This window comes from Prunus mume, linkage group LG5 (genome assembly GCF_029339155.1).
Source record: "Prunus mume cultivar Tortuosa linkage group LG5, ASM2933915v1, whole genome shotgun sequence".
NCBI classification, from domain to species: Eukaryota; Viridiplantae; Streptophyta; class Magnoliopsida; order Rosales; family Rosaceae; genus Prunus; species Prunus mume.
The window spans coordinates 24,138,210-24,165,492 of NC_142702.1; the positions used below are offsets into that span (position 1 = coordinate 24,138,210).

Below are 27,283 nucleotides of genomic sequence, written 5' to 3' on the forward strand. Positions count from 1 at the left end.
TAATAAGTATGAAATATTGCAAGACAAACACACACACTCTTCATCTTGTTTCTTTCTCTCTTCTCTCTCTCTCTCTCTCTCTCTCTCTCTCTCTCTCTCACACACACACACTACTTCATGGTAGAAATCTACCTTAAATGATTGGAATGAATGATTGAAGTAAGGAAGCATGATATTTATAGGAGAGGCTCTGGATGCACCCAAATAATATTTATATATACAATATTTTAAACCACCAAATGATAAGATAGAAGTAAGGGAATAATATGACTCATCCTTCTTAGGCCAATATTATCACAACAGCACCACCAAAAGATAAGATAGAAATATAAGAAAATAATGTGAGTCAGCCCAATGATATCACAACACCACCTGTTACTAGCATGCAGTGGCGAAGCTACAGCCAAGCCTGCCATGGCCCTGGCCCCCCCACTTAATTATTAATCTCTTGTAATATATTATAAAATATATGATATAGTAATACAAAAACTGCAATTAGATTAGTGATGGCCCTCCCAGATGAAGATTAAAAACCTAGTAGAAGTGATTTTGAAATTTTGGCCCCTCCATACTAAGAATCCTAGCTCCGCCACTGCTAGCATGCAAGGTGGCATGACAATGATGATTTGATTAAAACCAATTCTAAGTCTCTACACGTGAAAAACAAGAATGGTGTCATCTTTCAACTAAAGGGATAATCTATTTAATAATATATAAGCCTTCACAAAAAATATTTAACTAAGAAAAATTCATATTAATAAATAATTAATATGTAGTACGAATAATTATTATATATATATTTACAGTTTCTCACATTACAAGTCTAGCCGCTCAGCTATACTCCATAAATAGAAATTAAGGGGTATAGCTGTGCTGCTATACTTTTTATTTTTTTATTTTTTTAAATGACCTTGGTATAGCCGTGGCTATACTATTTATTTTTAAAAATTAAATAAATAAAAAATAGGAACCGCCTAATAACACCTATTTGGAAGATTCTTATTTTTTATTTTTAAATTTTTCAACAGAGTATAGCCATGCGGCTATATTCTGGAATTGAAATGTTCAGCCACCATATAATATTTTAATATAATTTTGTGTGTACAATACTTGAATTTTGTATGTATTATTGAAAATTTTGTAAAAAAAATACGTGTATTAAATATGAAAAATATGTACATACTACATACGTGTATTGTACTAAGTCTTCAATGATTTTTTTTTTCTTTTTCGTGTTCTAGTTTTCATGGATATCCTAAAAGTTGATATTCTTATATATACGAATAAGAAAGAAAATAGAGATCAAAGTAGGATTGTAATGTGGAATAGCATAAATGAATAAATTTATCCTTTCCTATTTTAGGTGCTCCAGCAGTAGCAATATGAAAAATATGATGTGTTTCAATTGTTTGGTAAATAAAAAGTCTTTATTATGCATCCACAAATTTCATATTATTGGATCTATTATTTCCTAAAGAAATATAAGCATTACATAATTCCCTTATTAACTATAAGCTCTATATCATTTCTTGAAACAAATGTCACTTACACATTATCCCGGAAGTGAAATATTTTTGAAGTTAAATAGTATAAAGGGAGGGTCTTGTATGACAAAGCCTCCAAGAATTATGATATTTGAAATTGGTACTTAGGTGACGAGGGGTAAATTTAATCACACAAACAAGACACAACAACACAGCAATCTTCACACACTTTAAACCTTGACCAAATACACATATGACTAGTCAACTGCTAGTCATGAATACCCACAATCAAGAGAACATACAGAGCATGCCACAAAGTACCTAGTGACAACCTAGGCACTCAGAAGGACCCGTCAATCTAGGCATCCCCTGTGCTAACAACAACTATGGTGAAAGTGTGTGAAATCATCATTATCATGTAAACATCAAATAGCAGATAAAGATGACTAGTCAACCACCAAGAACACAAACCCAGAAAAATTACAGATATGCAAAATAGATTTTGTTCACCCAGAAACCCACTATTGGGAAAAACTGGGAGTCATCAACTGACCAGGCACTACACTAAGTAGAAAAAGATTCTTACAAAGGAAACACAACCAAGCTCAAGAAGCACCTAGATCTATTAAGGAATATGAGCAATACCTCCTTTGTGCAATCTTCTTCTCCAACTTAGCAAAACTTGAAGCTCAGTTCTTCATGGCAATGGCAGCTCCTTCTCCAGCTCGTTCATCTCATGGGACTAGCTTGCAAGCTCCAACACAGACCGAAACCAATATTTGGATTCAAAGGAGAATGAACAATTTCTTCAAGAAACCATACTCTTGAAGAAATCAGTCTTGAATCTGACCTAGATAAAAATGAGAGAATGATTTAAGTAGCTAGATGCAGATTCTGGTTTCAAAAGCAGTTTTTCAAAAAGAAATCAATTGGAAAAACTCATAGATGAAATATTTGGTTCTCTCTTGAGGAAGAAGAAGAGAAAGATAGCAAGCCGATTTCCAAAACTTCCACGCAAAAGAGACAGCCGCCAAATAAGCAAAATCGTAGCCTTTACAGACCAAAATTTTCTTAGGTCAGAAACCCACATGGCAGCAGAGAGAAATAAAGAAGAATAGGACAAAACAATTTGTTACCCAGCTGCAAATCCTACAGAGCAAGGATGACTAGTCATATGAGAAACGGATGACTAGTCATCATTTTATGAAGACTGTTTAATGTAATGATATGCAATGCACAATACCTTTGTCAACTTGCTTGAACCTCCATAGAGCATAAATTAGAGAAGAACACCAAGAAAAGTTTTCCTTAATCTAAACGTGAGCTTGATAAATAACAATACATATCCTATTACAAAGTTGTCAAGCGAAGCCAAAAGAAAATAACAAAAACCATACATTAACAATATTTATTGCCAGTGAAACAATACACAGAACTATTTGAGTTGAAATTATTTTTGAGTTTAATTAACTACCACTTATTTTGGTAAATATCTTATTAGGTCCTACAAACATGACTAAAAGCTATTGATAGGTCAAATTATATACTTACAATGTTTGATATTACTCAGTTCCATAAGAAACTTACATAGATTCATACATACACATAATAGAGTTAATGTTGAAATTATGAATAAACATGACCGATACCTATGGTCTCTTGCCAGAAGCATATCGATCATAATTTGCTTCATATGAACTCATTTTCTGATAATAACCAGCAGTTCTTTGATCTGTAATAATTTATTATGTGAAAATTTTATTTTTGATTGAATAGTTTTAGAAACCATGGTATTTATGTTACACGATATATTGAGCGAACATGAAGATTTTGCTTCACGTTATTATCTTCAGATTTATTGTGAGGAAAGTGCCTATGAAAGGCATTCACTGCTCCTGTCACCCCATCTTCGCCATCCATGGCCTTGGCAATTTCAACAACACGTTCTTTAACCTTTCAACATAAAATAGTTATTGCTTTGTTAATTTAATCTATTTAGGTACACGCAATGGATTGAAATAACATAAAATAACCCCAGAGTTGTGACAAGTATTTGCATTTTGAAATTGATTATAAAACAATGTCAACTTCAATTAAATCAGCGCGTATGCATGTGTGATAAGTTTACACTCAAGAAATGACAAATATATGCAAATCACTTGCAAGTTTAAAAAGAAATGATAAATACCTTTGGATCTAACATGAAGCGTATGGCATCGACCGACTTTTAAAGCGAGAATTCATCAGCTGGAATGGGTGCAGGACCTACTCCTCTGGCATGCACCCTCTCCCCCCAAAATGGCTGGTCCCCAAAGAATGGTACTATGCAATCCAGAGGTATACTTTGCATGTATTAGACATGTCTCAGTCAAATTAGATATTGAACAACTGAACAACCAAAGGGTCGATTTGTCATCTGTCATGAATAGACCTCCACAACCTGTTCGTTAGGGACCAACATGAAGGTGGTCACTCTTTGGAGATTGTGGCATTGGTTGATTGTTTTAATTGGGAAGGAACAAGTAATTTTTTTAGGGTAAGGACAAACAGAGCTACTCTGGGATGGAACTGGGAAGAGAATATATATTAAACATGAATAGAGAAAGCTGCAGCAAACTCACCATGATAAGTATGAAATATTGCAAGACAAACACACACACTCTTCTGCCAAACAAGTAAAACGTAGAGCATATCAGCAAATAATCAGCATACTGTATTCTCATTTGGTCAAGCTGGTCTATTTCTACCACATCAAATCATATTCCTGAGGCTTCTGCAATATTATCAGCATACTATTGCTAGAACAAGAAGAAGCCCATATAATAAGATATGCTAAATAATCCAAAACCACCATGAGGATTCTGAAATGACCATGAATCTCTATCATATCTTCAGCAAGAAATTAAAAAAAAAAATAGTCTGAGTAATGGCAGAAGGCATCTTCTGGTACTCTTTCTCCATATTAAATGAAATTATGACTTTAGTTTACTTTTTAATGAAATAAATTACCTCGAAGATTCATAAACTAGTGGAGGGATCCAGTAGACAGTAGATTGTGAAATTATTCACATAAATTTTTAGCCAACGAGATTATCAGCATACTTTAAAGTGCAAAACAAGTAAGAAACAAGGTGAAGAGTAGTAAGGAAATCCACAAGGAAAAAAATAGTAACAGGCTCTGGGAGTTCATACTTGAACTGCATCAAGTGGTATCAGAGCGACCTTTCTGCATTTTGCATCCTTCCTTGAGTTTAAAGCAAAGAGCTCTCATAGCATATGCTGCACGTGCCCTGGACAAAGCAAAAATGATGCCGCACGGCTATACTTTCTAATTACATTCGAATATTTTAAGATTACCGCCGAACGGCTATACTCTTTAAATTTATTCGAACGAACACGAAGCTTGCACTCGCAGAGGACGGAACTCTCTCTCCCATCGCCGTCCTCCGGGTTCGGCACCGAAAACAGACCCAACCCGCCTAGCCACCACCTAGCCTCCAAGCCACCGCCTAGCCGCCTAGCACCCGCCTAGCCGCCTAGCCGCCTAGCGCCCGCCTAGCCACCGCCTAGCAGCCTAGGACCCGCCTAGCCGCCCGCCTAGGCCGACTTTTCAGTTCTCGCTCTCCAGCATCCAAACGCATTCTCTCTCTCCCCTTGTCGTCAAGGTCTGTTGCCTCTGTTCATTCATTGTAAATTTTAGTATTCAATAGTTCATAGCTTTTTCAATTTTTCAATTTTGAATTTTGATTGAAACGCTAGATAATGTAGGGGTTTTAATTTTTTTAAACATGCTCTTGACAATTGTTGTATGAGGGCACCTGTGTCAATTGTCGTAAATCAGTAGAAAATGTGCTCTTGAATTTTGTTAAGATTATATTGAGAGCCTAATGTTGGATTTTGAGATTGCAGTTTAGGAGAGCATTACGTGATTTTTCATGTAGGTAAGGGAAGTAGCATAATGACTTTAGGTTTTCGTGTTATGGCTCAACACCTGAAGTTCTTGAAAGGCTTTATAAGGTCATACAGAGTCTAGCTAATCTAGTGCAACAGTATTTTAGGCTGGATGGGACACCAGGCAGTTTTTATGAGTACATATGATAATGATAAGCCTCAAGGAAAGGTTTCATCGGAAATACTTCACAAGGGGAGTGTGCGACCACAAGGAATTGAAGTTCATGAAGTTGGTACAGTTGGTATAGAGGAGCTACGAAATGCATAAATAATTATCTAGGTTTGATGAGTGCATTTTACTCCTTACTTGTGGCATGTGAGCTCTGTATAAAATTTCCGCGGAGTCTAAGACGAAGCATCATTATAAAAGTCTCAACTCTGAAGTTGACTTCTTATTTTGAGTATGTGGACATAGCACAGATAATGGAAATGCACTGCGGGGGACAGTCATAGTATTTGTGAACAGAAAATAGCGATCTAAATTCCAACTACCAAGTGAGAAGAAAATCTTGGAACTTAAGAGGTGAAGACCAAGAGTGATTGACAGTGGATCATTATCCAGAGATCTATTTGATTCTGCCTACATTGCAGGCAGAAAATAAAAAGGCCAATCGTAATGGGAGAACCAAGCACGCCTCACATAATGAGTGATTTTCCTTTCCTTAGGGATGTTGATAGCTAAGTCTCATCATCATACATGCCCTTATTTATCTTTAACTAGTTTTCCTTCGGTTTTAGGTACATTTGGTGATCTATGTTGTACATGTTCCTATCACATTAACTTCTGTTGACTTATCACTAACAGGGTTCACTCCCAGTGTTTTTCTATTGTTTTGATTTTTAATTGTCCTTTTGAAGTCACTCCTACCATCCATATTAATATTTTCATTCCCGCTACATGGTTGTGTTGCTCTTATGTGTGTCTAACACTTTGCCCCGTAAAACTAGCTACTAAAAGAATTGAGAATTTATGATATCAGTCAGAAATATTAGAGTCTCCAAATCAGTTTTAACAGATGCCCTCCTTACCAGCTCTAAAACTGCATGAGTTCTCATAGATGACATTAATAGCCACTCCGATAGGACAACTGAAACTTGGGCTATTGATTTTCTCTTGCTATGATCTATAATAACAATCACAGAATCTGCGTAGAAATCCTTTGCTGTAAGAGTTGATGACAGGAAGCTTTTGATTGATTTGATCCTCTTGGATATCCAAGATTTTACCGTGCATGGATTAATCTTTTGCCCATCATGTAACTTGACTTTTTTATGGAGTTCCTGTATTTCAAGAGAAGCTGAATTTTGATATAAGGGGAAGTTTAGGTGGGGTTTTTAAGGGTAAATGACATTTATGGTGGTTAAGTTAATAATGAGATAAATTTTAAAGTTTTTTTTTAGAATCCCCTGATGCGGTTTGTAGGTTCTTCCTATGAAAAACTCCTATAACCTCAGAAGGGATAAGATCAGACCATCAGACAAATCGTATCTATCAAAATTATTTTAGCTTGATACTCGAGCAAGGGCTTTTTAACACTTTGACGCATGTACTTTTCAGTCACTATTTCAGAGTGCTGCTACTCATAACTGTATTAACTATATGAGTCATGACTTGCTGTTTAGTTAATTGGATATTCTTCCTTAACATATGCAGGTTTTTCTGTGTTGAAATGAGACTGAACATAGTGGAATAAATACAAAATTCATTGAAAAATGCAGTCCAAGTGCTTGGAATTGCAGCAAGATTTATTTTTGAAAGCTTATATGTCTGGAAGCAAAGTGTTGCTAACGTATAAGCGAAAGCGGCAATCAAGAACAGATCCTGTACGGGGACATGAGTGCCGTAATTCACTTTTTGTTGCTCCCGATGATACTTCTTTAAACAAACCACCAGACTTGCAAGTTCATTTGATTGATAAGCGTTCATCGGAACATTACAACAGAAATTTTGCGGTGAGATTGTAGAAAGTTGGAACCTGTTCACTTTTTTTAGTTTGTTTCATGGGGATATATGTCGTATGTCAATCATCTTTATGTAGATAATTTAATAATCCATCCTTCCCTATTTTTCCACTGAAGTTATGGTCTAGAAGAATGTTAGAAGACTTGAAGATGGGAGATTGAAGCTGCAGAGTGCATATATGATACTGCTCTGGCAACTTCACAGGCGATCTTGAATAGGGATGGCAACGGGCCGGTTACGGGGGGTATGACAATACCATCCCTATCCCCGTTCCCCATCCCCGTCCCCGTCCCGCCCCAATCCCGGTTTAGGCTTTTCGGGGAGTCCCCGTCCCCATCGGGGAAGTACCTCCCATACCCTCCCCAATCCCCGATTTTTAATAAGATACTTGTTAAAATAATTTTCTAAGCATAGTCACATCATTGTAAATTTTTAAAAACAGCCAAATGAATAAAATAAATTTCTCAACAAGGCAAAGGAGGACACAAAACTTGAAATAATTTCCCAATCCAAATCTTTTGAAACTTTTTCAGTAAGCACAACAAATCCATCTAGTCTTAAATTAGAAAACCAAAGAAATATTGACAATATTTTGTCATCAAATGAAACTTCACAATTTTAATGAACTCTCATATGCTTCCTCATTCATAGCCTTAATCAAAACACAAAGAGATGTTCTCTGTTTCAATGGTAGACGCCTACAAAAAATAAAAATTAATAAGATAAAGGCATTACAATTATTTAAAAGAAAATAAGAAACTGGCCAATACAAGAAAAATCCATTTAAAAAAAATAAGGAGAGCTATTAAATATAAGAATGTTACCTCTTCCTCATTATTATCAACTTCCTCATCTTGAACGGTGAGTCTTTTAGCTTCGTTCTCATTAAAGCTTGAAGCTAACTGTATAAAAAAAAAAAATCATAAAACAATAATAAAATGTTTTACTTAATATGAAAAATATAACCACAAAAATATTTCAATACCTCTTATCTCACTCCATAACCAATCACGAGCGCACATCAATGCCTCTACTGTTTTTTAATGAAGCCGGCTACGATGAGGGCTTATAATCCTTCCACTAGTACTAAAGCAAGACTCTGAAGCAACTATGGATACAGGAATGGCCAAAATATCTCTAGCAATATCATGCAAAGTAGGATATTTGATCCCATTTGATTTCCACCAACACAATATATCAAAATCATCATCATCATTCCTAGGTAAAAGAGACTCTTTTAAATAATGATCCAACTCAGATTTAACGTGTCCATGGGTATTGGAGTGAGAAACAAACATATCCAATTGCTTTACCAAATCAAGTTTAGGCATAGATGGCCTAGATGAAGAAGTAGGAATCAAAAATTCAGATTGGACCTGCTGACTTTGTTGAGATTTTGACTGATACTCCTTGACCAAGCCATAGAGGATATCTTTATATTTCTTAATCTCTTGAGCTGCATTGTTTTGATATATTAGAGGGCATAAAAATTCAATTTGTTTCATCTTATACCTTGGATCCAAAATACTTGCAACTCTCATCAAACCATGCATTCTATCCCAATACTTCTCAAACTTTGTTTGCATATGTAATGTCATTGCTTGCACTTCTTCTTGTTCAGAATTAAGCTAATCATAAATTGCTAATCGAATAGCACAAATATTCTTAAAGTAAAGATTAGCAGTAGGATACTTGGTCCCTGGAAAAAGCACAGTCACATCATAAAACATGGCTCACGATGCTTCAAACGAGGAAAAACATCTTTGAATATCATTGCAGTCTTAAGCATGGAATATGTAGAGTTCCATCTAGTCTTACAATCAAGTTCTAACATTTTAGAGGTTGGAACTCTCAACTGTCTTGCTGCTTCAAGAAATTTCTCCTCTCTTTTTTGGGTTCTTAGCCAAAATGCAACATTGTACCTAATTTTCTCAATACTCTTTTTAATCACCTCTAAGCCATCTCTCACCACCAAAGTCAGAATATGAGCACAACATCGCATGTGGAATAAACGTCCATCTAACATAAGTGAACTGGAGCAAATCTTATCTAACACTATCGCAATCATGGAATCATTTGTAGAACAATTATCTATAGTTAAGGTAGACAACTTACTGTCAAGATTCCATTCGAACATGCATTCCAATAAAGCATCAGCAAGTACATCTGCCGTGTGTGGACATGGAACGTATATAAACCTACAATAAAAACCAAATAAGTTACAATCTAATTTTTTTTTTTAAAGAGTATTAATAATTCAAATAAGAACAATATAATATATTTATCTTATTAGTCGGCTTTGTAAATTCCATACATCATCAATGAAATGTGATGTGATAGTCATGAATCCTCTCTTTTGATTATTCGATGTCCACATATCCGTTGTAATGGCAATTCTACTTCTGTTGGTGTCCAACAAATTCATTGTTTTCTCCCTCTCAACTTCAAAAACCTTAAAGATATCCTTCTTGATTGTGTTTCGAGAACACACTTTAAATAATGGTTGCAAAGCATTGGAATACATCTTGAATCCAATATGATCAACCATGGATAATGGATATTCATGAAGAATAATCATATTTGCAAGTGTCCTCCTAGCATGGTCGTGGTCAAAATTATAAGTACCAAGCTTGACGGTCCCATCATTCGACTTTGTAGGATTCAACATTGATTGATCTATGGTTCTTTGTCTTTTATAAAGACAAGACTTTACATTATCAAGTAAATGTCTAGTCCCATTCTTGCTACTTTCACCTAAGGTATTCTTACATTGAATGCACACAGCTTTCATTTGACCACGAATTTCTTTCTTTTCAAAATGTTCCTAAGCAGGAGATCTACCTTTTCTTTTATTCACAACATCTTGAGTTGAACTGGTGGCTTCTTTGTTGTTATTTTCAGTTGGTGTAGGATTGCTATCATGTTCAGTTGGTGTAGGATTATTATCCTTCTCAATTTGGGTTTCAGGAACTTGAGTCTCTTTATTGTTGTCACCCATCTAGAAAAAAAAACATATACATTAAAAATATAAAGATTGATACAGCAATTGAGAGGTACAATATTTTTTACAATAGAAAATTATCAAAGAGAGAAATCTTAAAGAGAGAACAATGCTGACCTTTTGCATGTGAACTTGATTTAAAAGAAATCTTAAACAGACAACTTTGATGTGTAGTTGCTCAAAGAATTCGAGAGGATAGCATATTTTTTGAATATGAACAAAACTTAGAACCCAAATTCATATATGACCTACTTGATGGCGTACAAAAAACTTAGGTTTTTTGTAAACACTTGAGTTTTAGCCTTCCATTTTTATTTCCTCCTCATTCATGGTTTGTTTGAGGACTTTGGTTTTCCTAAAAACCAATAGAAGCAGCAGCACGTGACCAACCCTTCATCTTCATTCATGGTCTCTTCATGATCCTCACATATTACACCAATCCACTATGTTGTTGCCAAGTTCGATGTGCATGCCAACTCTCTATGCAATGTATCAGGAATAAGGAGCGACGCTAGGGTAACTCGTTTATTATATTATATTAATATATATTAATATACATTTTTATATATTAATTATAAATAAATATATTACTTATCGGGCCGGGTTCGGAGATGGAGATAATAATACCATCCCCGGCCTATCCCTGACCGGGGATTTTGCAAATTCGGGATCCCCATACCCGGCCCCGATTTCCCGAAAACTCCGCCCGTTAGGGCCGGGGACCCGACATGGGCCCGACCTTGCGAGTATTATTGCCATCCCTAATCTTGAAGCGATGTTCCCACGAAAGTGATGGTGTTTCAATGTGCTTTTGTTGGATACAGTATCGCCGTGAGACTATACTGTATAAATAGAAATTTTAAAAGTATCGCCGAGCGGCTATACTCTATAAATAGAAATCATAACTGTATAGGCTATATTGTATAAATAGAAATTTAGAGTACAGCCGCCCGGCTATACGCTATAAATAGAAATTTAGAGTATAACCGACCAGCTATACACTATAATCGCGGCTATACCTCATAAATAGAAATTATAAGAGTATAGCCGTTGTACTCCCTAAATACAATATATTAACAGTATTGCCGCGATATTGTATAAATAGAAATGTTAAAAGTATAGCCGGGCGGCAATGTACTCTATAAATAGAAATTTTACAAGTTTAGCCACCTTGCTATACGCCATAAATAGAAATTATAATGACATAGCCCCTAACTATACCTGTTAAATACAATATTTTAATAGTGTAGTCGCGTGGCTGCACACTCTAATTATTTTAAAAGTATATCCACATGGCTATACTAGTTAAAAGTATAAAATTAGTTTCTTTACTTTTTTTTTGGCCTAGCTTCTGTTATTTAATATATGGAATTAAGTAATATCTTAGTCTTTTTTAATTACTTTAATTATTGTTTCTTTGGTGAAAACATAGAATATTTTAAAGGATAGCCACACGGCTTAAATAGAAATTATAACAGTATAGCCGATCGGTTGTACTCTGTATATACAATATATTACCGGTATAGCCGCGCGGCTATACTTGAAATTTAAACAATAGAGCTGCACGGCTATAAGCTATAAATAGAAATTTTACATGTCACGACCCGATCCGAGAATACATAATATTCCCAAATCATGGTGCATGAATTGAAAGAAATAAATAAAAATACAGAAAAATTAGTTAAAATATGTTACCATTATATTTATAAATAAAATTATAATAATCTTACAAGTGTACAAGATATAAATAAAATTTTATCACTCTAAATTAATCCAACTTCTTTGGTTTCGGCTTTGTCTTGCCCACTAATTGATCTGAAAAACAAAATAGGTGAGGGATGAGCAAACCACCACTCATTGAATAGATTATGTAATATGTCAGTCAAGCAATGTCATTTTACACTATCTCGAAAAATATAATAAAAAGATACACAATCCAAACCATATCACATCATTACTTCATATCTTGGTTATCCTTCACAAATTGTACCAAATACGTGACCCTATCGGCCTCACTGCCCTCTGTCCCGTCTAGTACATTTATCCTTCAAATACTCAGTCACTGAAGTTCTCATGTTCCATGAATAATACATACTTCACAAAAACTCCAAATAATATTGTGTGAAATATTGCACAAATTAGACATGCTTGACTTAAAAATAGAGAGAAGTGTGTAAATAGATTTTCATATTTATCACAAAATAAGAACTTTTAGAACATATTACATAACCCACTCACCATGATAAGTATGAAATTGCAAGACGAACACACACACTCTTCATCTTGTCTCTCTCTCTCTCTCTCTCTCTCTCTCTCTCTCTCTCTCTCTCTCTCTCTCTCTCTCTATACTTCATGGTAGAAATCTACCTTAAAGGATTGGAATAAATTATTGAAGTAAGGAAGCTTGATACTTGTAGAAGAGGCTATGGATGCACCCAAATAATATTTATATATACAATATTTTAAACCACCAAAAGATAAGATAGAAGTAAGGGAATAATATGATTCATCCCCCTTTGGCCAATGTTATCACAACACGACCACCAAAAGATAAGATAGAAAGATAAGGAAATAATGTGAGTCAGCCCAATGATATCACAACACCACTTGTTACTAGCATGCAAGGTGGCATGACAATGATGATTTGATTAAAACCAACAAGAATGATCTCATCTTTCAACTAAAGGGATAATCTCATACTGTGCTTAAGATTTAATAATATATAAGCATTCACAAAAAATATTTAACTAAGAAAAATTCATATTAATAAATAATTAATATGTAGTATGAATAATTATTATATATATATTTATATATATTTTTACAGTTTCTCACATTACAAGTCTAGCCGCTTTGCTATACTCCATAAATAGAAATTAAGGGGTATAGTCGTGTTGCTATATTATTTATTTATTTATATTATTATTTTTAAAAGACCTTGGTATAGCCGCGTGGCCGTACTATTTATTTTTAAAAATTAAATAAAAAAATACAAATTTATAAAAAAACCCAATCCTAGACATGTATTTATAAAAAAAAATCAAGCACTATTTGAACATAGAAACACACTCAAAATCAACCCCAAAGTCAACTTTTTTGGTGTGTTTATAAATGGGTTTTGAGTGTGTGAAATAATGGGTTTGGGGTGTGTTTATATGTTTAAATAGTGTTTGGGCTTTTTTATAATTTCAACTCCCATTTTGGGTGTTTTAGTGAAACTCCCTAAAAAAAAAATAGGAACCGCCTAATAGCACCAATTCGGAAGATTTTTTTTTTTTTTAATTTTCAAAATAATATAGCCATGCGGCTATAAAAAGGGTCTTAATTTCTCACTTAACCTTTTGGAACTGAAAAGTTCGGCCACCATATATTATTTTAATATAATTTTATATGTATAATACTTGAATTTTGTATGTATTATTGAAAATTTTATAATAAAAAAACATGTGTATTAAACATGAAAAATATTTACATACGTGTATTGTACTAAGTCTTCAATAATTTTTTTTATTTTTTATTTTTGGGTTCTAGTTTTCATGGATATCTTAAAAGTTGATATTCTTATATATACGAATAAGAAAGAAAATAGAGATCTAAGTAGGATTGTAATGTGGAAGAGCATAAAGGAATAAATTTATCATTTCCTGTTTTAGGTGCTCCAGCAGTAGCAATATGAAAAATATGATGTGTTTCAATTGTTTGGTAAATAAAAAGTCTTTATTATACATCCACGAATTTCATATAATTGGATCTATTATTTCCTAAAGAAATATAAGCATTACATAATTCCCTTAAGCAAATGTAAGCTCTATATCATTTCTTGAAACATATGTTACTTACACCTTATCCTGGAAGTGAAATATTTTTGAAGTTAAATAGTATAAAGGGAGGGTCTTGTATGACAAAGCCTCCAAGAATTATGATATTTATTGCTAGTGAAACAATACACAGAACTATTTGAATTGAAATTATTTTTGAGTTTAACTACCATTTATTTTGGTAAATAGCTTATTAGGTTCTGTAAACATGACTAAGAGCTATTGATAGGTCAAATTATATACTTACAATGTTTGATATTACTTAGTTCCAAAAGAAATTTACATAGATTCATACATACACATAATAGAGTTAATGTTTAAATTATGAATACACATGACCGATACTTATGGTCTCGTGCTAGAAACATATTAATCATAATTTGTTTCATATGAACTCATTTTCTGATGAGAACCAGAAGTTCTTTGATCTGTAAAATTTATGATGTGAAAATTTTATTTTTGATTGAATAGTTTTGGAAACCATGGTATTTATGTTACACTATATATTGAGCGAACATGAAGATTTTGCTTCACATTATTATCTTTATATTATTTATATTTGGTCCGTGGAGGACAATACTTACCACTCTAATCAAAAGATTCTTTTGATGAGACCAATTTCCTGTCGTTAGGGGGAGAAAAGATTGTTCCTAAAGAACTATGTAAATTATTATGAAATGATTTCATTATTGTTTCATCAAAATTTTGTGCCACCTAATGTGAAAATAAGGTAGAAAATAAACCACAATCTAGAAGATTGCAAGTCAAATTCTAGAAGCATTTAAAAAAGCAGCTGAAGTGACAAATCACATCAAAATGTTGATGTCATAATTAGGCAATATAAAGTGGTGGCAAATGATTTATCTTGTTGTGTGCCTAAGTAGTCCACAATTGGTTCCGTTGAACTTGAGACTATATTAAAAGGTCTATGTAGCCCAAATAATATAATACTATATGAAATATCCACATTTCCTATATATTTAATCTCAGAAGAGATATAGTCTTATAAGAAGGCATAAGTCCACTAGAAAACAATGAGAGCCCTTGAAGAGGCATGGGTACCCAGTGGCTATGAAAATGTTTATATCTTATGCATGCATAAAGAGAAATGTGGGTTTATAAATTGATGATCATGAATGATACTATTTATATATAGTATGTACTAAAGTTATGAAGGGCTATAATGATATTGATCTGCGTTTTATTATGATTATTGACAATGTAAAGAAAGATTGGCCAAACTGTAAGAGGCAGTCCAATAAAATTGAATATTTTTGGAAAATGTGGAAGAAACGGACCTACAGTTCAAACACCAAAAGATATGAAATTGTATAGGTTACAAATTGGTGTTTGTGATGCAGTGAAATAAAATCACTGGATATGACAAAATGTATCCATGTAAAGACATGGAACTTTTATGATATTCTCTTAGTATATTATGTAGATACATCCATGTTTCTTCTTACGAAGCATGTTCACTGCATATTTATGGAGACTTGCATTTATTTAAAAATTTAAAAAGATTATGAAGTTAAGCATATCGCCAGAAGTGATCCTTTTGAAGAATACATAGGAATAAATTTTGAGAGATGTAAAATGTCATACATTATATAAATTATTGAAAGAAAATTACTAAAAACGTTAAGGAGCCCCAAGCTCAATGTATGTATTCAAATATCATGAAATGAAAGTTATCTAATTGCCTCAGTGAATACTTTGATTGAATTATGAGTTCGAGATCAAGTTCAATATCGTTGCAACGTATTCAAATTTTTAAAGAAATTATCAGAATATTTAGGTCTCTTGAAGACCCTATGACATGCTAGCATAATATAGACAAATTTATATGAATAGCTTTTTACATCATGCAATTTTATATTCTTGTCCTTGTAACGGTAACGTATGAGTTTGCTTATATTATTATTTTGATGATATTATAGAATATGATGTTATTTTAAGAATTGTTAATGTGAAATGATTTGTGAAAATAGTCTAGATATTTTTGGTATTACTCTAACCTCAAGAGGGATTCAAAGGAATGACACATATATCCTCCAATGATGATATTGAAGAAATTTTTATACAAAGCATTACCAAAGCTTGCTCTGCAGGAGAAAAATGAGATATCAATATCATTTGTGTTGTATCTTCAAATAATTCAAGTTTGTAGTCATCAGGGGGAGGATTCAACAATTTTCTTCATATAAGACATATACACTATACTCTTTTTCCTTTCACTAGGTTTTTGTCCCACCGGGTTTTTCCTATGAAGGATTTAACGAGGCAGGATAAGTGCGTCCAAAACCATATCAATGATCCAGGAGAAAGGTGCACTCATTTTCCCTTCACTTAGGTTTTGTCCCACAGGGTTTTTCAAGCAAGGTTTTTAATGAGGCAGCTATGTCATTGTATGGTGGACATCTAAGGGGAAATGTTGTAAATGCATGAGTTGGTGGATGACCACCATACCTCTTAGCATTCACTCTTTCTAATTCTATATAACCTATACACTACATACCATAGTTATGGGCTTGTAATTTATGAGTTGTTAATGTCTTCTTATCATTGTAAGCAAGGATGAGATATAGAAGTTGATTGACACAAATTCTATTGTCTTTCTCTACTTTCCAATTCTCTCTACAATTTTCCCTAGTTATATAACACACAGTATATATTTAAATACTCTTTAATATTTAAAAAGTATATTCGAATACAAATTTTGGCTCAAGAAACCCAAAAATTAATCTTAGGATTTTGGTTTTGCTTCGATTCCTACACTCTAAATTTTCCCTCTCTTCGTGTATCAAGCTAAGACTAGGGTTTTCTCTGAACGACGTGATCCATCTCCATCTCCTCGGAATCTCACTGTAAGTTCTCTTATTTTTTTTATTTTTTTTCAAACGCTTTCACTTTTCATTTTCTGAATTCTTCACGGTTCAATGTATTTATTGATTATTATTTCAAAATGAGACACACTCATAGATACGTATTCGTGATTACATATTAGAATGTATGTACATATGTTATGCTTTGCTTTTAGACTATTCTGTTTGGTTTCCAAGAAAATAGAATAGAAAGTGAAGTATGAAGCGGGTTTTGTGTGGCGTGAAGGCTGCTTTGGTCTCTAAAGATGGGGGTGTTTTGTTTTTCCAAAGGACTGTCATTTAATTTAAAATATCACTGAATTATATATGATAGAACTGTGGTGGACTTTGTATTTCCTTCACGTTTACATGTATTTTGTATCTGGCTTTTACATCTGAATTTTGATATGAAACTAATCATGGCAGCAAGTGCTTTGTATTTGGAATGATATTTGTTTTACTTGTGAAACGTTTTCAGTTTTTTTTTAAGGTTGAAGCGGTTACAGTAAGTAGCACCTATAAAAAGCATTGTTCGACTCTCTGTCGCGCATGATGAATAAAGTAGGATGATGAGTTGGGTTGTCAAATGAGTTTAAGGCTTTTGATAATGTTATTGAATGATGGAACCATATTGGAGGATATATGAGTTGGAGCCTAATTAAATTGGGATTGGGCAGTTTGATGCTCATGCGAATGTAGATCAAACAAGTACTCATCGAGGATGGATGATGATGGTAACATTGATAATTTTTTCTCCAATTGGAACAACAAGAATCCAACTGATCGCCTTTTTATTGTCTCTTGCCTTATCGCTGCTCTAATTGGAATTTTGACTATAGCCTACATGTGGATTGCCATAGTAGCATGTCCAATGAAACATGTGATATTTGTGATTTAGGTCTATTCAGAAGGTTGACTCTATCCCCTCTTCATGTATGGTGGATTTTTGAGCTCCATTAATGAGATGGCATATTCAGTATGTGCAACTGTTAGGAGTCAGAGCAATAAGTCCAAGCATGGAAATGCAACCTCTGCTGTTTAACAGTAGAGCTGTGCGGCTATACACTATGAATAGAAATTTTACAAGTATGGCCCCACAGTTATACGCGGCTATACTATTTAAATACAATATTAGGAGTCAGAGCAACAAGTCCAAGCATGGAAATGAAACCTCTGTTGACACGGGAAATAGGGGTAGTACTGGGGGTATGTCCACAGAAAGCACAGCTGGTACTCATCAAGCTGTTAATCTATCCTCAGTTGATTTCAATGGAGTTTGGTGAACCTATTACTCTATATTGGAATACAGTCATAGTTTATGATTGTGTGACATTGACACATGATGTTTATGTAAAACTTATTTTAGTTTTCATACTATTTTAATAATAGCCATATAAATATCAACTTCGTTTATCACACTATAATTGTAATGTATATATATTTTTCTTGCAAGACGACGGCTGGTAAAATAAGACGAGAGTGTTTATGGCATTCGTCGTTCATTTAATTTATTGTTGTAGTGTTGGATTACTGACAAGAAAATTTGTATATCTATGGCACAGCTGATGTCGTTTCCCATATGAGAACATGGCTGGATACTTCTCAAGCCAGAGAAACGGCATGCGTGGAAGCTTTTCAAAATGGCATCGACTCAAAGGTTGCAGAGAGCCTAAGACAAGTGACCAAATCAATCGATGAGGTCCTTCTTTGGGATGATCCAAGTGCAGCAGCAAGCAACATCATCTTCATCTTCATAATGCCGCTGCAACTCCCGGTCCAGCTCCTGCTCCTTATGAGCCTGCACTCCCGGACGGCAGACATCACCTTTTCACAGGATGGGAGAGGGAAATTCAAGCCAATAATGGATGCCATTGCGGCTGCACCAAGCCATAGCCAGATTCTGATTTGGCGGGAAATGTGAACTCTACGCCCACGTACTTGGGTCCACCTTGGGGCAAATATGCATGTACCGTGTTCATGAAGTCATCTGTGAGTAACGTTATAAGGCCAGAGGAGTGGAATGGGAAATCTGTTCTGAGCACTCTGTATTATGCTGAGTACACGAACAATGGCCCAGGTGCCTCGGTTTGAAACCGGGTCAAGTGGCCTGGCTATCATGTCATTACCGAGGCGTCCAAGGCCGATTCCTTTACGGTGGCCAAAGTTTCTTGGTTGGAACTCATGGCTGCCATCAGGGCGGAGCTAGGATTTTATATTTGAGGGGGCCAACATGTTAAACACAAAAAGTTCAGTTGTATAATTTTTTTTTTTGGCATATTGAGTAAATTATTGCGTACAAAAGCACTGAATTGAAATGAGTGATTTTCTTTCATAAATATAGTATGATTTTACTATTATATTCATATTAAAATACAATTTTGACAAGTATTGATTTGTGATGAGGGTGCCATAGGCTTAAGTATAGCAATTTTTCTTTGCATTTGTTACCACATCCAATATATACATTCAAAAGGGTTAAATAAATTGAAGGGGCCTTAGTACAGCTCCGCCCCTGCCATCCACCGGTGTCCCATTTGCACCAGGATTATAGCCTAGGATGTATCTTATAGGAGATTTGGTTTAGGGTTTGGCAGTGAACAATCTAACCCAATTTCCCAAACACACTGTTGATCTTAATGCAATCTATACAGAGTTGTTCTCAAAATTCAACTATTTGTTTTCTTTTACAAATTAGCACATCACATATATAAAGATTGAAAATTGAACTAAAATGATAAACCCTATGCTCTAACTGCCCATAATAAGCAAACATTTACAATCTATGTTTAAGATCACTTCATCAACTCATCTCCTTTTCAAGGCTATGAGTTGTGTCAGAGGTTCAGCTTGGTTGTGAAAAACTCAACCCCAACTGAAACCAAAACTTAGGTCACATGTAAATGCATATGTCTAAGAAGGCTTGGATTCTAAGAATTTGAACAGATTGAGCTTCAGTGCAGCCCGTCACAATTTCTATGCCTGCGATAAATTGGTTTATTGCATTACAGTAAGATGGGTTGGGATGGGGAAACGAAGGGAAGTCAGTTTTTACGGAAAATTACTTTACTGGATACAAATTCAACCCATTTTGTCAAATGAATGAATAGTTAAAGAAGAAAAAAGGTCCTTTCTTTTATCATTGATTATATGACTCTGCAGATAGATGATCATTTCCAAATTATATCTCCTAGAAATCTAAGGGCAGGAACACCTCTGATCTCCATATCAACTAGTGGTGCCTGGATCAATGTCAGGCCGGCAAGCTCTGTATCACTCCGGATCATATCAAGAGCACGCAACTGATCCTGAGGTATTTAGAAAGAAAAATTAGTTAGAATTCCTTGCCGCCAACCAAACATGTAAGAATATTAAGAAACATAATAAATCGAACTAAAGCATGGGTCCCACATGTAATGCACATGGGTGGGGCTCGCCCCATCCATATGAGATGGAAGAGCCTTATCTTTGAAGCACAAAATATTTTTTGCACGGTCTGGGCAGTTCTTGCATTCAACTGGTTATTAGTTTCATCAAAACATCATTTTACTAGATGCCATGAAAAAAACACACATTCTGCCAAAAGCACGGAGGGTGAATGCATTTCCTACCCGAAATTAAAAGGAGAGTAGATTAATACCTTTCGTTTTATTGAACAAAATTTGCAGTCTGAGGCAGATGGGGGAAGAATCTGATTAACAATAAGTCGATTCACAGGAACACTTTCCTTCTTCAAAGAGGCATGCAACCTAGATGACTCACTGACTGCCATCACCTTGTGCAAGAACAAGAAAAAAAAAAGTGTGAAAAATCGATGAGAAGCAAATTTTTCCTCCAACATTGAACATATTTAGCCAACTTCCAAGCAAATGATGCTCGCTAGGAAGGAAAAAAGAGGAAATATAATATGCAGGGATCCATCTTTTTACAAGATTAAATTCTACATTGTAGAATATAAATCAAGTAAACAGATCTCTATCAAAGTGAACTGAGAAGATATTAAATTACAGCATAAAGGAAAACAACATTTACACAAAAATCACAAACACCCAGTATCAAACCACATTTTCAAAGAACTTACCGTGGGTATTGTTACTATGACAAACTCTGTGGAATCAGTATCGCGGAAAAGCTCACGCACTTTAATCATCCTCTCTCTGAGTCGCTCTAATTTGTCAGCCTGCATTGAAGTTTTACAATTAAAAGGTTAGCATACTTGTCTAGGAAGCAGAGTATAAAAACAGCTCAAAGTATCAGACTTACTGCTCCCAGTTGAGGTTGCTCTTGCCCAAAGACAGATTTGATAGCTGAGGTGGCTGAAGATATCTTCTGTTTAAGCTGTATAACAAAGAATGTTAACTATTTGCAAATTAAAAGAACAAGCAATTAGTAGCAAACATGTCTACACAGGTAAGAATGCTAAAATTCATTTGAGATTAGCCATATATTTTTTGTCTTTTCAGTTACAGACTAGCCATATGTTTACGAGGAAATACAATATGCTACAATCAAGTGATCCCAGAACCAGGGGAAATTGTCTTCCACGTTCCAATTGCCTATTCTTTTTTATTTTTGCCTGGATATTATGAGCGTCAACACCAACAAAGTTAGCTTACTTCAGTTATCAGAGCTTTTATCCATAAGTTACATCAAGCATTTACACCTTTAAACTTCTAAGAAAATAAACTACGAAAAAAATGGCATACATTTTTCCAGCAACAATACTTCTCAAGCAATTAGTCAAGAAACAAAGTCAATATTATGTTGTTGGGAACTAGAATCAAGTAACTAGAACATTGGGTATAGCAGTCATTCTATCGAAACTTCAAAGGAGTGCAGCAGACTTCAACTGCTCATACATTATCTCCTAATTTAAATTTCAAGTCATATGATGCATTTAATCCAAGAAGAAAAATACATGCACACATTTCTATAGTTATTCATTCTAAGTTGCCATCATTACCTTCAATATCTTGCCAATTGATGCATCCAAAAAGTCTGGCAAGGACAAAAGCCGCAATGTGTGACCCTGTTAACAATATCCCATCATAGTGAGCTAATTCCAACATTTTTAAAAATAAAAAATAAAATTTGAGGTGACAAAAACAGCATCAATATTTTCTCACCGTGGGTGCAGTATCAAAAACAATACGAGTAAACATGCTATATTCCGGGGATTCAAGAAATTGTATCACCTGGAAAGAGGATTATACATTAATAGAAGAGCAAAAAAGATTTTGAGCATGTTGGCAAGCCAAAAAGACATACCTTGGAAATGGCAATAGCTTCATCCAAACCAGGAGGAGGTGTGTCTAGTAATTCTCCCAGTTTTAACTCTCCTAACTTCAACCATAGAAATAATGATAATAATAAAACACCAAGGTTAAAGAGAGAAGCAAGGATCACCATAAAGCATAAGTGAATCTATATTGGTACATATGATCCTTTTATATGTGTAAACCCTATACTAATTAGATCATGATGCGAGAATATTAAGTGTGCATGCACATGCCTGCAACATATCAGTTAGGCCTTTAAAGGATTAAGCACATCCATATCACATAAAAATAGGATCAAAAGATGATAACTACAACTCAAGTTGCAACACCAATATCTCCAAATAAAAGCTTTACCTGTTCCGCAAGCATCCCAAGGCCCATACCATCCATGAAATCTTTGACTCCTGTTCCACCATTTTGCTGATTTACATTACGGAATTCTTCCCTTGCCTTCTCAGGGTTTATCTGTGGTATAGCTATTAGTTTAACCACGTACACTAAGTATAAGATTACAAAACCATACTAAGAAAAACTAACAACCAATTAATCATTGTAATGATCATCTCATAAAACAAGTACCGCAAACAGAGAATTACGTGAAGAAAACTCATATACAAAGCTAACTCCACACCTCAAGAGCAAAAAGCGGAGCTTCGGGCCCATCAACTGGTACAAGTGTCCCTCCAGTCAAATCCTAGGACAAGATAACATATACAATTATGATATATTTGTGCACATACACGCATACATACAACCAGTTTCTACTTTGCAGGAAATGTGAATACTTTAAAACATTAATAAGTAAGAGTGTTTTAAACCTGAGCAAAGGAATCACTCAAGGAATGTGCTGGATCAGTGGAAACCACAAGAGTGGGATGCCCATTATTAGCAAATTTTACAGCAAGTGACGCAGCACAACTTGTTTTTCCTACACCGCCCTTCCCACCTAACAAGTAATACTTTCTCTGAGTCCCAGAAACCATGTCATCAAACCCGGCAACAGCTTCTGCCGGAGCGGCAACTGATCTCACTGACCAAAATTAAGACATAGTATAAATGAAAAAGATTCATTCTGACACTCTCAACTTTGCACTGTCAAAAATCCCATAATAACATCACAAACTTCTCTTTCTAATTATACTTCTAAACTTGTGAGGCACTTAGAATAAAACAAGCCCTAACGCCTAAACAGGGACAAATAAATTCCATGATGGAAATCACAGCCAGGATTGATTAGATGTGGCTTTTCATACAAACAATTACATTTATAGTAAACTCATCAAGAACTTACTCATTTTAGAGAAAACAAGAGGGAGAGAGAAATGAAGTCTCAATTTTCTGATATTATTTCTAAACAATATAGGGCTTGGTTGAGAGAAGACATTATCTGTTGGGTCTCATTATAACAAAAACTAAAGATTCAAACTTCGTTCGTTTTCAATAATTGTCAGGAACCAAAGCAAAATTTTATACATAGAAGAAACCCAAACATGAACTACCGATCAACCAGTATATTAGGTGCCTACTAATAGTCCAAGAAATTTAACCTCAGTATAATTTTCACCTGTATAGGAAGTGGATGGTTTCACAGCAAGAGAGAGAAATTTCACAAAAAGGGGTCAAATCAACAGAAATTTCACAGAAGGGGGAAAAATTGATAATGAGTCTTCTTCCTAAAGCATATTTTTCAAGAGTAAACATTTTGTTTCCGTCATTCACAATTCTTACACACTACACAGTTGATTGACTCCAACTTATTGGTTAAAGAAAAGCAAGTTCTTAGCCATGATCTCCTCTGTTTCCTTCAATTAGAGCCAAAGATACAAACAGACTCCAGTACATATAATATACCAAAGTGCAAGTGCTTTGAGCGGAAACTTTCAACCCCAACCTCCACTCATTCCAATACGATTCTGCAATGAGTTATATTTGCGGCTAGTGGAAACCTTACCACGCGTCTTCTGCCAGCTTTGGCACATATTCAACAGCAAAATATTACTAAAAACCCATTTTTCTCATAGCCAAAAAAAAAAAACATAAAGAAAATCTCCTTATTCTCACTAATTCCCACATCAATTTCAGTCATTTATCCAATACATTTTCTTCTCTACCAAGCTAAACCAGTTGCTCTAAAGAATAACCAATAAAATTACAACCATGTCACTACTGCTTCAAACCACACGAGTTCAATGCCCATTAAAATCATCAATTAAGAAGAAAATCAATCCGAAAAGTCAAAGCAACTAGCTAAAATCACAGACAAGTTTGAATTATGACTCAAAAAATATAATCTAATCTATAAAAATTAAAAAATAAAATTCAGACCCGCATGATAAATAACAGTCGATATTGAAGAAAGGCACAACCTTGGAATTGGAACAATTTTCCCGGTGGTTTTCTGGCGGTGGAAAGTGAGCCGAAGCTGAAGCTTTTGGTAAGAGAGAGAGGCCTGAGGCTTTTGGGGGCATAAGAGAGCAAACCCACCATGGTAATGGAGTTTCTGGTAGTCAAGTTGTGAAGAATAGGTGAAAAAGTGGAGGGAATACACGTACTGCTCGCCATGGTTTCTGGTAAGGGAGAGAATTTCAGTTTTGAGTGTTACTTCGGTCGGTTGGCATTTATATGAGCTCAGACTCGGTACCCGGATGGAGCTCAAGTACTTGACCCGTTATCCGTAACCACTTTTATATTTGGAAATAATGCATATCGAGAGTGATTTTATTTAATTTAGACAATAAAAATTATTATTTTTTAACACAAACGATATTGAGAAAACGGATAAGCAAAACTCAATTCCGTCTCATAACCACTTGTGCAGCAAACTCCTCGGAATAAAAACTAATCTCCAAGCCATTCAACTAAAATGACAAGGGTGATATTCACTGTTGTTTTCATGAGTATTGAAGCAATTTTTGTTGTTCAAATTTGAACAGAAATTGCCATTTAAATCAAACAACCAACAAGTTAACGCGTTTTCTATTCATCAAATTAAGTCGATTAAATTCTTGTTTTTAATTGCTATTATTTAGATGAAATCGCCCTTTGGCCTCTTTACTTTAATATTTGAGCAGACACTAAACGCTGGCTTCATTTACTTACCACCCGAATGGCGATCGGGTTTGGGCCAGATGACATATCTCCCAATGAATTCTCAAGCCGAAGTACCTTTACGTTCATAAATTCCCTACCGAAAATGGAAGCACTAAGCATAGATCACCTTGTTAATCTTCATCAAACACAGAAAAAAGATTTGTAAGTGAAACTTGACATTGCCAAATCAAACTAAGGTTCAACTTTTGTACGTAACTTTAAAATGTTTATATGAATGCTACATCATAATAGCTGAAGTTCAATCATTTCAAACTTTCCTTCCGGCTAAATCTTCAACAGTCAGATTCAGTGTATCAGCAGAACCTTTTTTCACCTCCTCCCCGCGGGCAGCCAGAAAGTCCTCGATGGTTCCAGGTGCTCCAAAGTACCCAAGATGATCAGCAATCAGGTGGAGATTATCACACCCGCCACAACGCGCTACCACCACACCACTCTCGTATGATTCTCGACTACACGTCTTCATAGATCTTGTTTCACAGACCTTGCAAGTAAAAAGCATGGCAAGGTCATGCCTTGGGGATGTTTTCAAGTTGGCAGCGGCAGAAAATTTGACATCAGAACTGTTGATAGCATTTGAGAGGGACGGAGAGTTATTCGATTCACAATTATGCTTCAAACTGCCATCTCCATGATCTGCCAAACCCTCATTAACTAGATTGGTTGCATTTGTTTGCGTCTGAAAATGCCTTTTGTCAAATCCATATTTCCCGAGTACAGAACTCACAGAAGGAACAAATTGCTCTGCAACAACAATTTGCATAAAGAAAAACAAAAGTTAATCAAAATTGTATACCCAACAAGTTCTTCAGCCCAAAGGGAGAGGCAAAGGAGGACTGTCATGGAAATAGGTCAACAAAAGGAACTTCCAACTTTTTCTTCTTTTTTTTAAAATGTTCAGTCACAAAATTCACAACATACTCATAGTCTTCTGTATCTAAATTGATGAGTTTCACATACTATGGGTGCCCATGTCTGTGTTTTTTGAAGGTCAACAAGCAAATAACACCAATATCCTAAAACCATAAATAGATTAACAAACAATAAATAAACCATCTAATACTTAAATGCAATCTGTGAACTCTATTTCTCAAACTGTTCTGCCAAATTTTCAAGTGTTCCATGTTACAGATATTGTGGGAGTACATTCACCTCAGGAAATTTTCCTCCTAATCCTAAGCCGGCATCTAAAAATAACACTCATCCTATGAGGAAATTAGAGAAAGAACCACCAGTGGATGACCATGAACATTGCAGAGTTCCTAAATTAATGCCCTTCAAGTTATAATCTCTTATGCCAGTTAGCCCAATTGTAAATAAATCTCATAAAGATGATAAATTTTCTTCATATAGACCAAAATATAGCAAGGTGGAGGCTTTTTCTAGCCTGATCAATTTTTGGATGTGTAATGGCAATCAAATTTCATATTTTTTCGTTGATGAAAACAAAACCCCACCAAAATCAACTAAGAAACCCCAATTTCGCAAACATGATTTCTTGGGTTTTTGAGCGGGCAATAGAGAGTGAGGGCTAACCTTTGAAGAGTTTGCCGTGCTGCTGCTGATTGCTGAGGAAGAGTGAGCCTATGCGCCTCTGCAACATCCGAGCAGCCATGGGCGATTTCTCAAGCTTTGGCGGTTCAATGTCGGTTTAAGTCAAGTGAGCGGTAATAATAGACGATATTCACCAACAGAGAATGGGATGCCCTCAAGTTTTTTCCTTTTTCTTTAATTGATTGGGGTGCGCTCCAAGTTTTGTCCTTAATTAATTAAAAAGGCTACTACTAGATTAAATCTTCTCTAAACTTATCTTTTATA

General features: G+C 34.9%; 3 protein-coding genes, 1 long non-coding RNA gene and 1 pseudogene across 5 annotated transcripts; 1 reads left to right on the forward strand and 4 right to left on the reverse strand.

The window, feature by feature from the left end:
• Positions 1-4,930: 4,930 nt before the first annotated feature.
• On the forward strand, positions 4,931-8,046 carry LOC107881263 (uncharacterized). Its single transcript, XR_001677968.2, has 3 exons — positions 4,931-5,149; positions 7,090-7,388; positions 7,515-8,046. It is a non-coding gene; the product is annotated as an uncharacterized LOC107881263 (long non-coding RNA).
• A 5-nt stretch (positions 8,047-8,051) lies between these two features.
• LOC148917392 (zinc finger BED domain-containing protein RICESLEEPER 3-like) lies at positions 8,052-8,996 on the reverse strand. The gene is made up of 3 exons (XM_089052425.1): positions 8,517-8,996; positions 8,223-8,300; positions 8,052-8,096 (listed from the first exon to the last, which is right to left on the reverse strand). Exons 1-3 carry the CDS (start codon positions 8,994-8,996, stop codon positions 8,052-8,054), a joined length of 603 nt encoding a protein of 200 aa, XP_088908551.1.
• A 683-nt stretch (positions 8,997-9,679) lies between these two features.
• Positions 9,680-10,396, reverse strand: LOC148917393 (zinc finger BED domain-containing protein RICESLEEPER 3-like; annotated as a pseudogene).
• A 9,792-nt stretch (positions 10,397-20,188) lies between these two features.
• LOC103332349 (ATPase GET3B-like) lies at positions 20,189-24,960 on the reverse strand. 2 transcript variants are annotated; one of them, XR_016126691.1, is made up of 11 exons: positions 24,724-24,960; positions 23,176-23,387; positions 22,989-23,051; positions 22,712-22,822; positions 22,347-22,421; positions 22,205-22,273; positions 22,042-22,107; positions 21,342-21,416; positions 21,160-21,258; positions 20,719-20,843; positions 20,189-20,386 (listed from the first exon to the last, which is right to left on the reverse strand). XR_016126691.1 is itself a non-coding variant. In XM_008235075.2 (11 exons), the coding sequence occupies exons 1-11, from the start codon at positions 24,917-24,919 to the stop codon at positions 20,249-20,251; spliced, it is 1,239 nt and encodes a 412-aa protein (XP_008233297.2). In that variant the 5' UTR covers positions 24,920-24,959; the 3' UTR covers positions 20,189-20,248. The 2 variants fall into 2 exon arrangements, 1 of the variants encoding a protein (XP_008233297.2); XM_008235075.2 differs by having other exon boundaries at positions 20,719-20,853; positions 24,724-24,959.
• A 646-nt stretch (positions 24,961-25,606) lies between these two features.
• ZR3 (Zim17-type zinc finger protein) lies at positions 25,607-27,230 on the reverse strand. Its single transcript, XM_008235076.3, has 2 exons — positions 27,002-27,230; positions 25,607-26,209 (listed from the first exon to the last, which is right to left on the reverse strand). Exons 1-2 carry the CDS (start codon positions 27,078-27,080, stop codon positions 25,716-25,718), a joined length of 573 nt encoding a protein of 190 aa, XP_008233298.2. The 5' UTR covers positions 27,081-27,230; the 3' UTR covers positions 25,607-25,715.
• Positions 27,231-27,283: the final 53 nt, after the last annotated feature.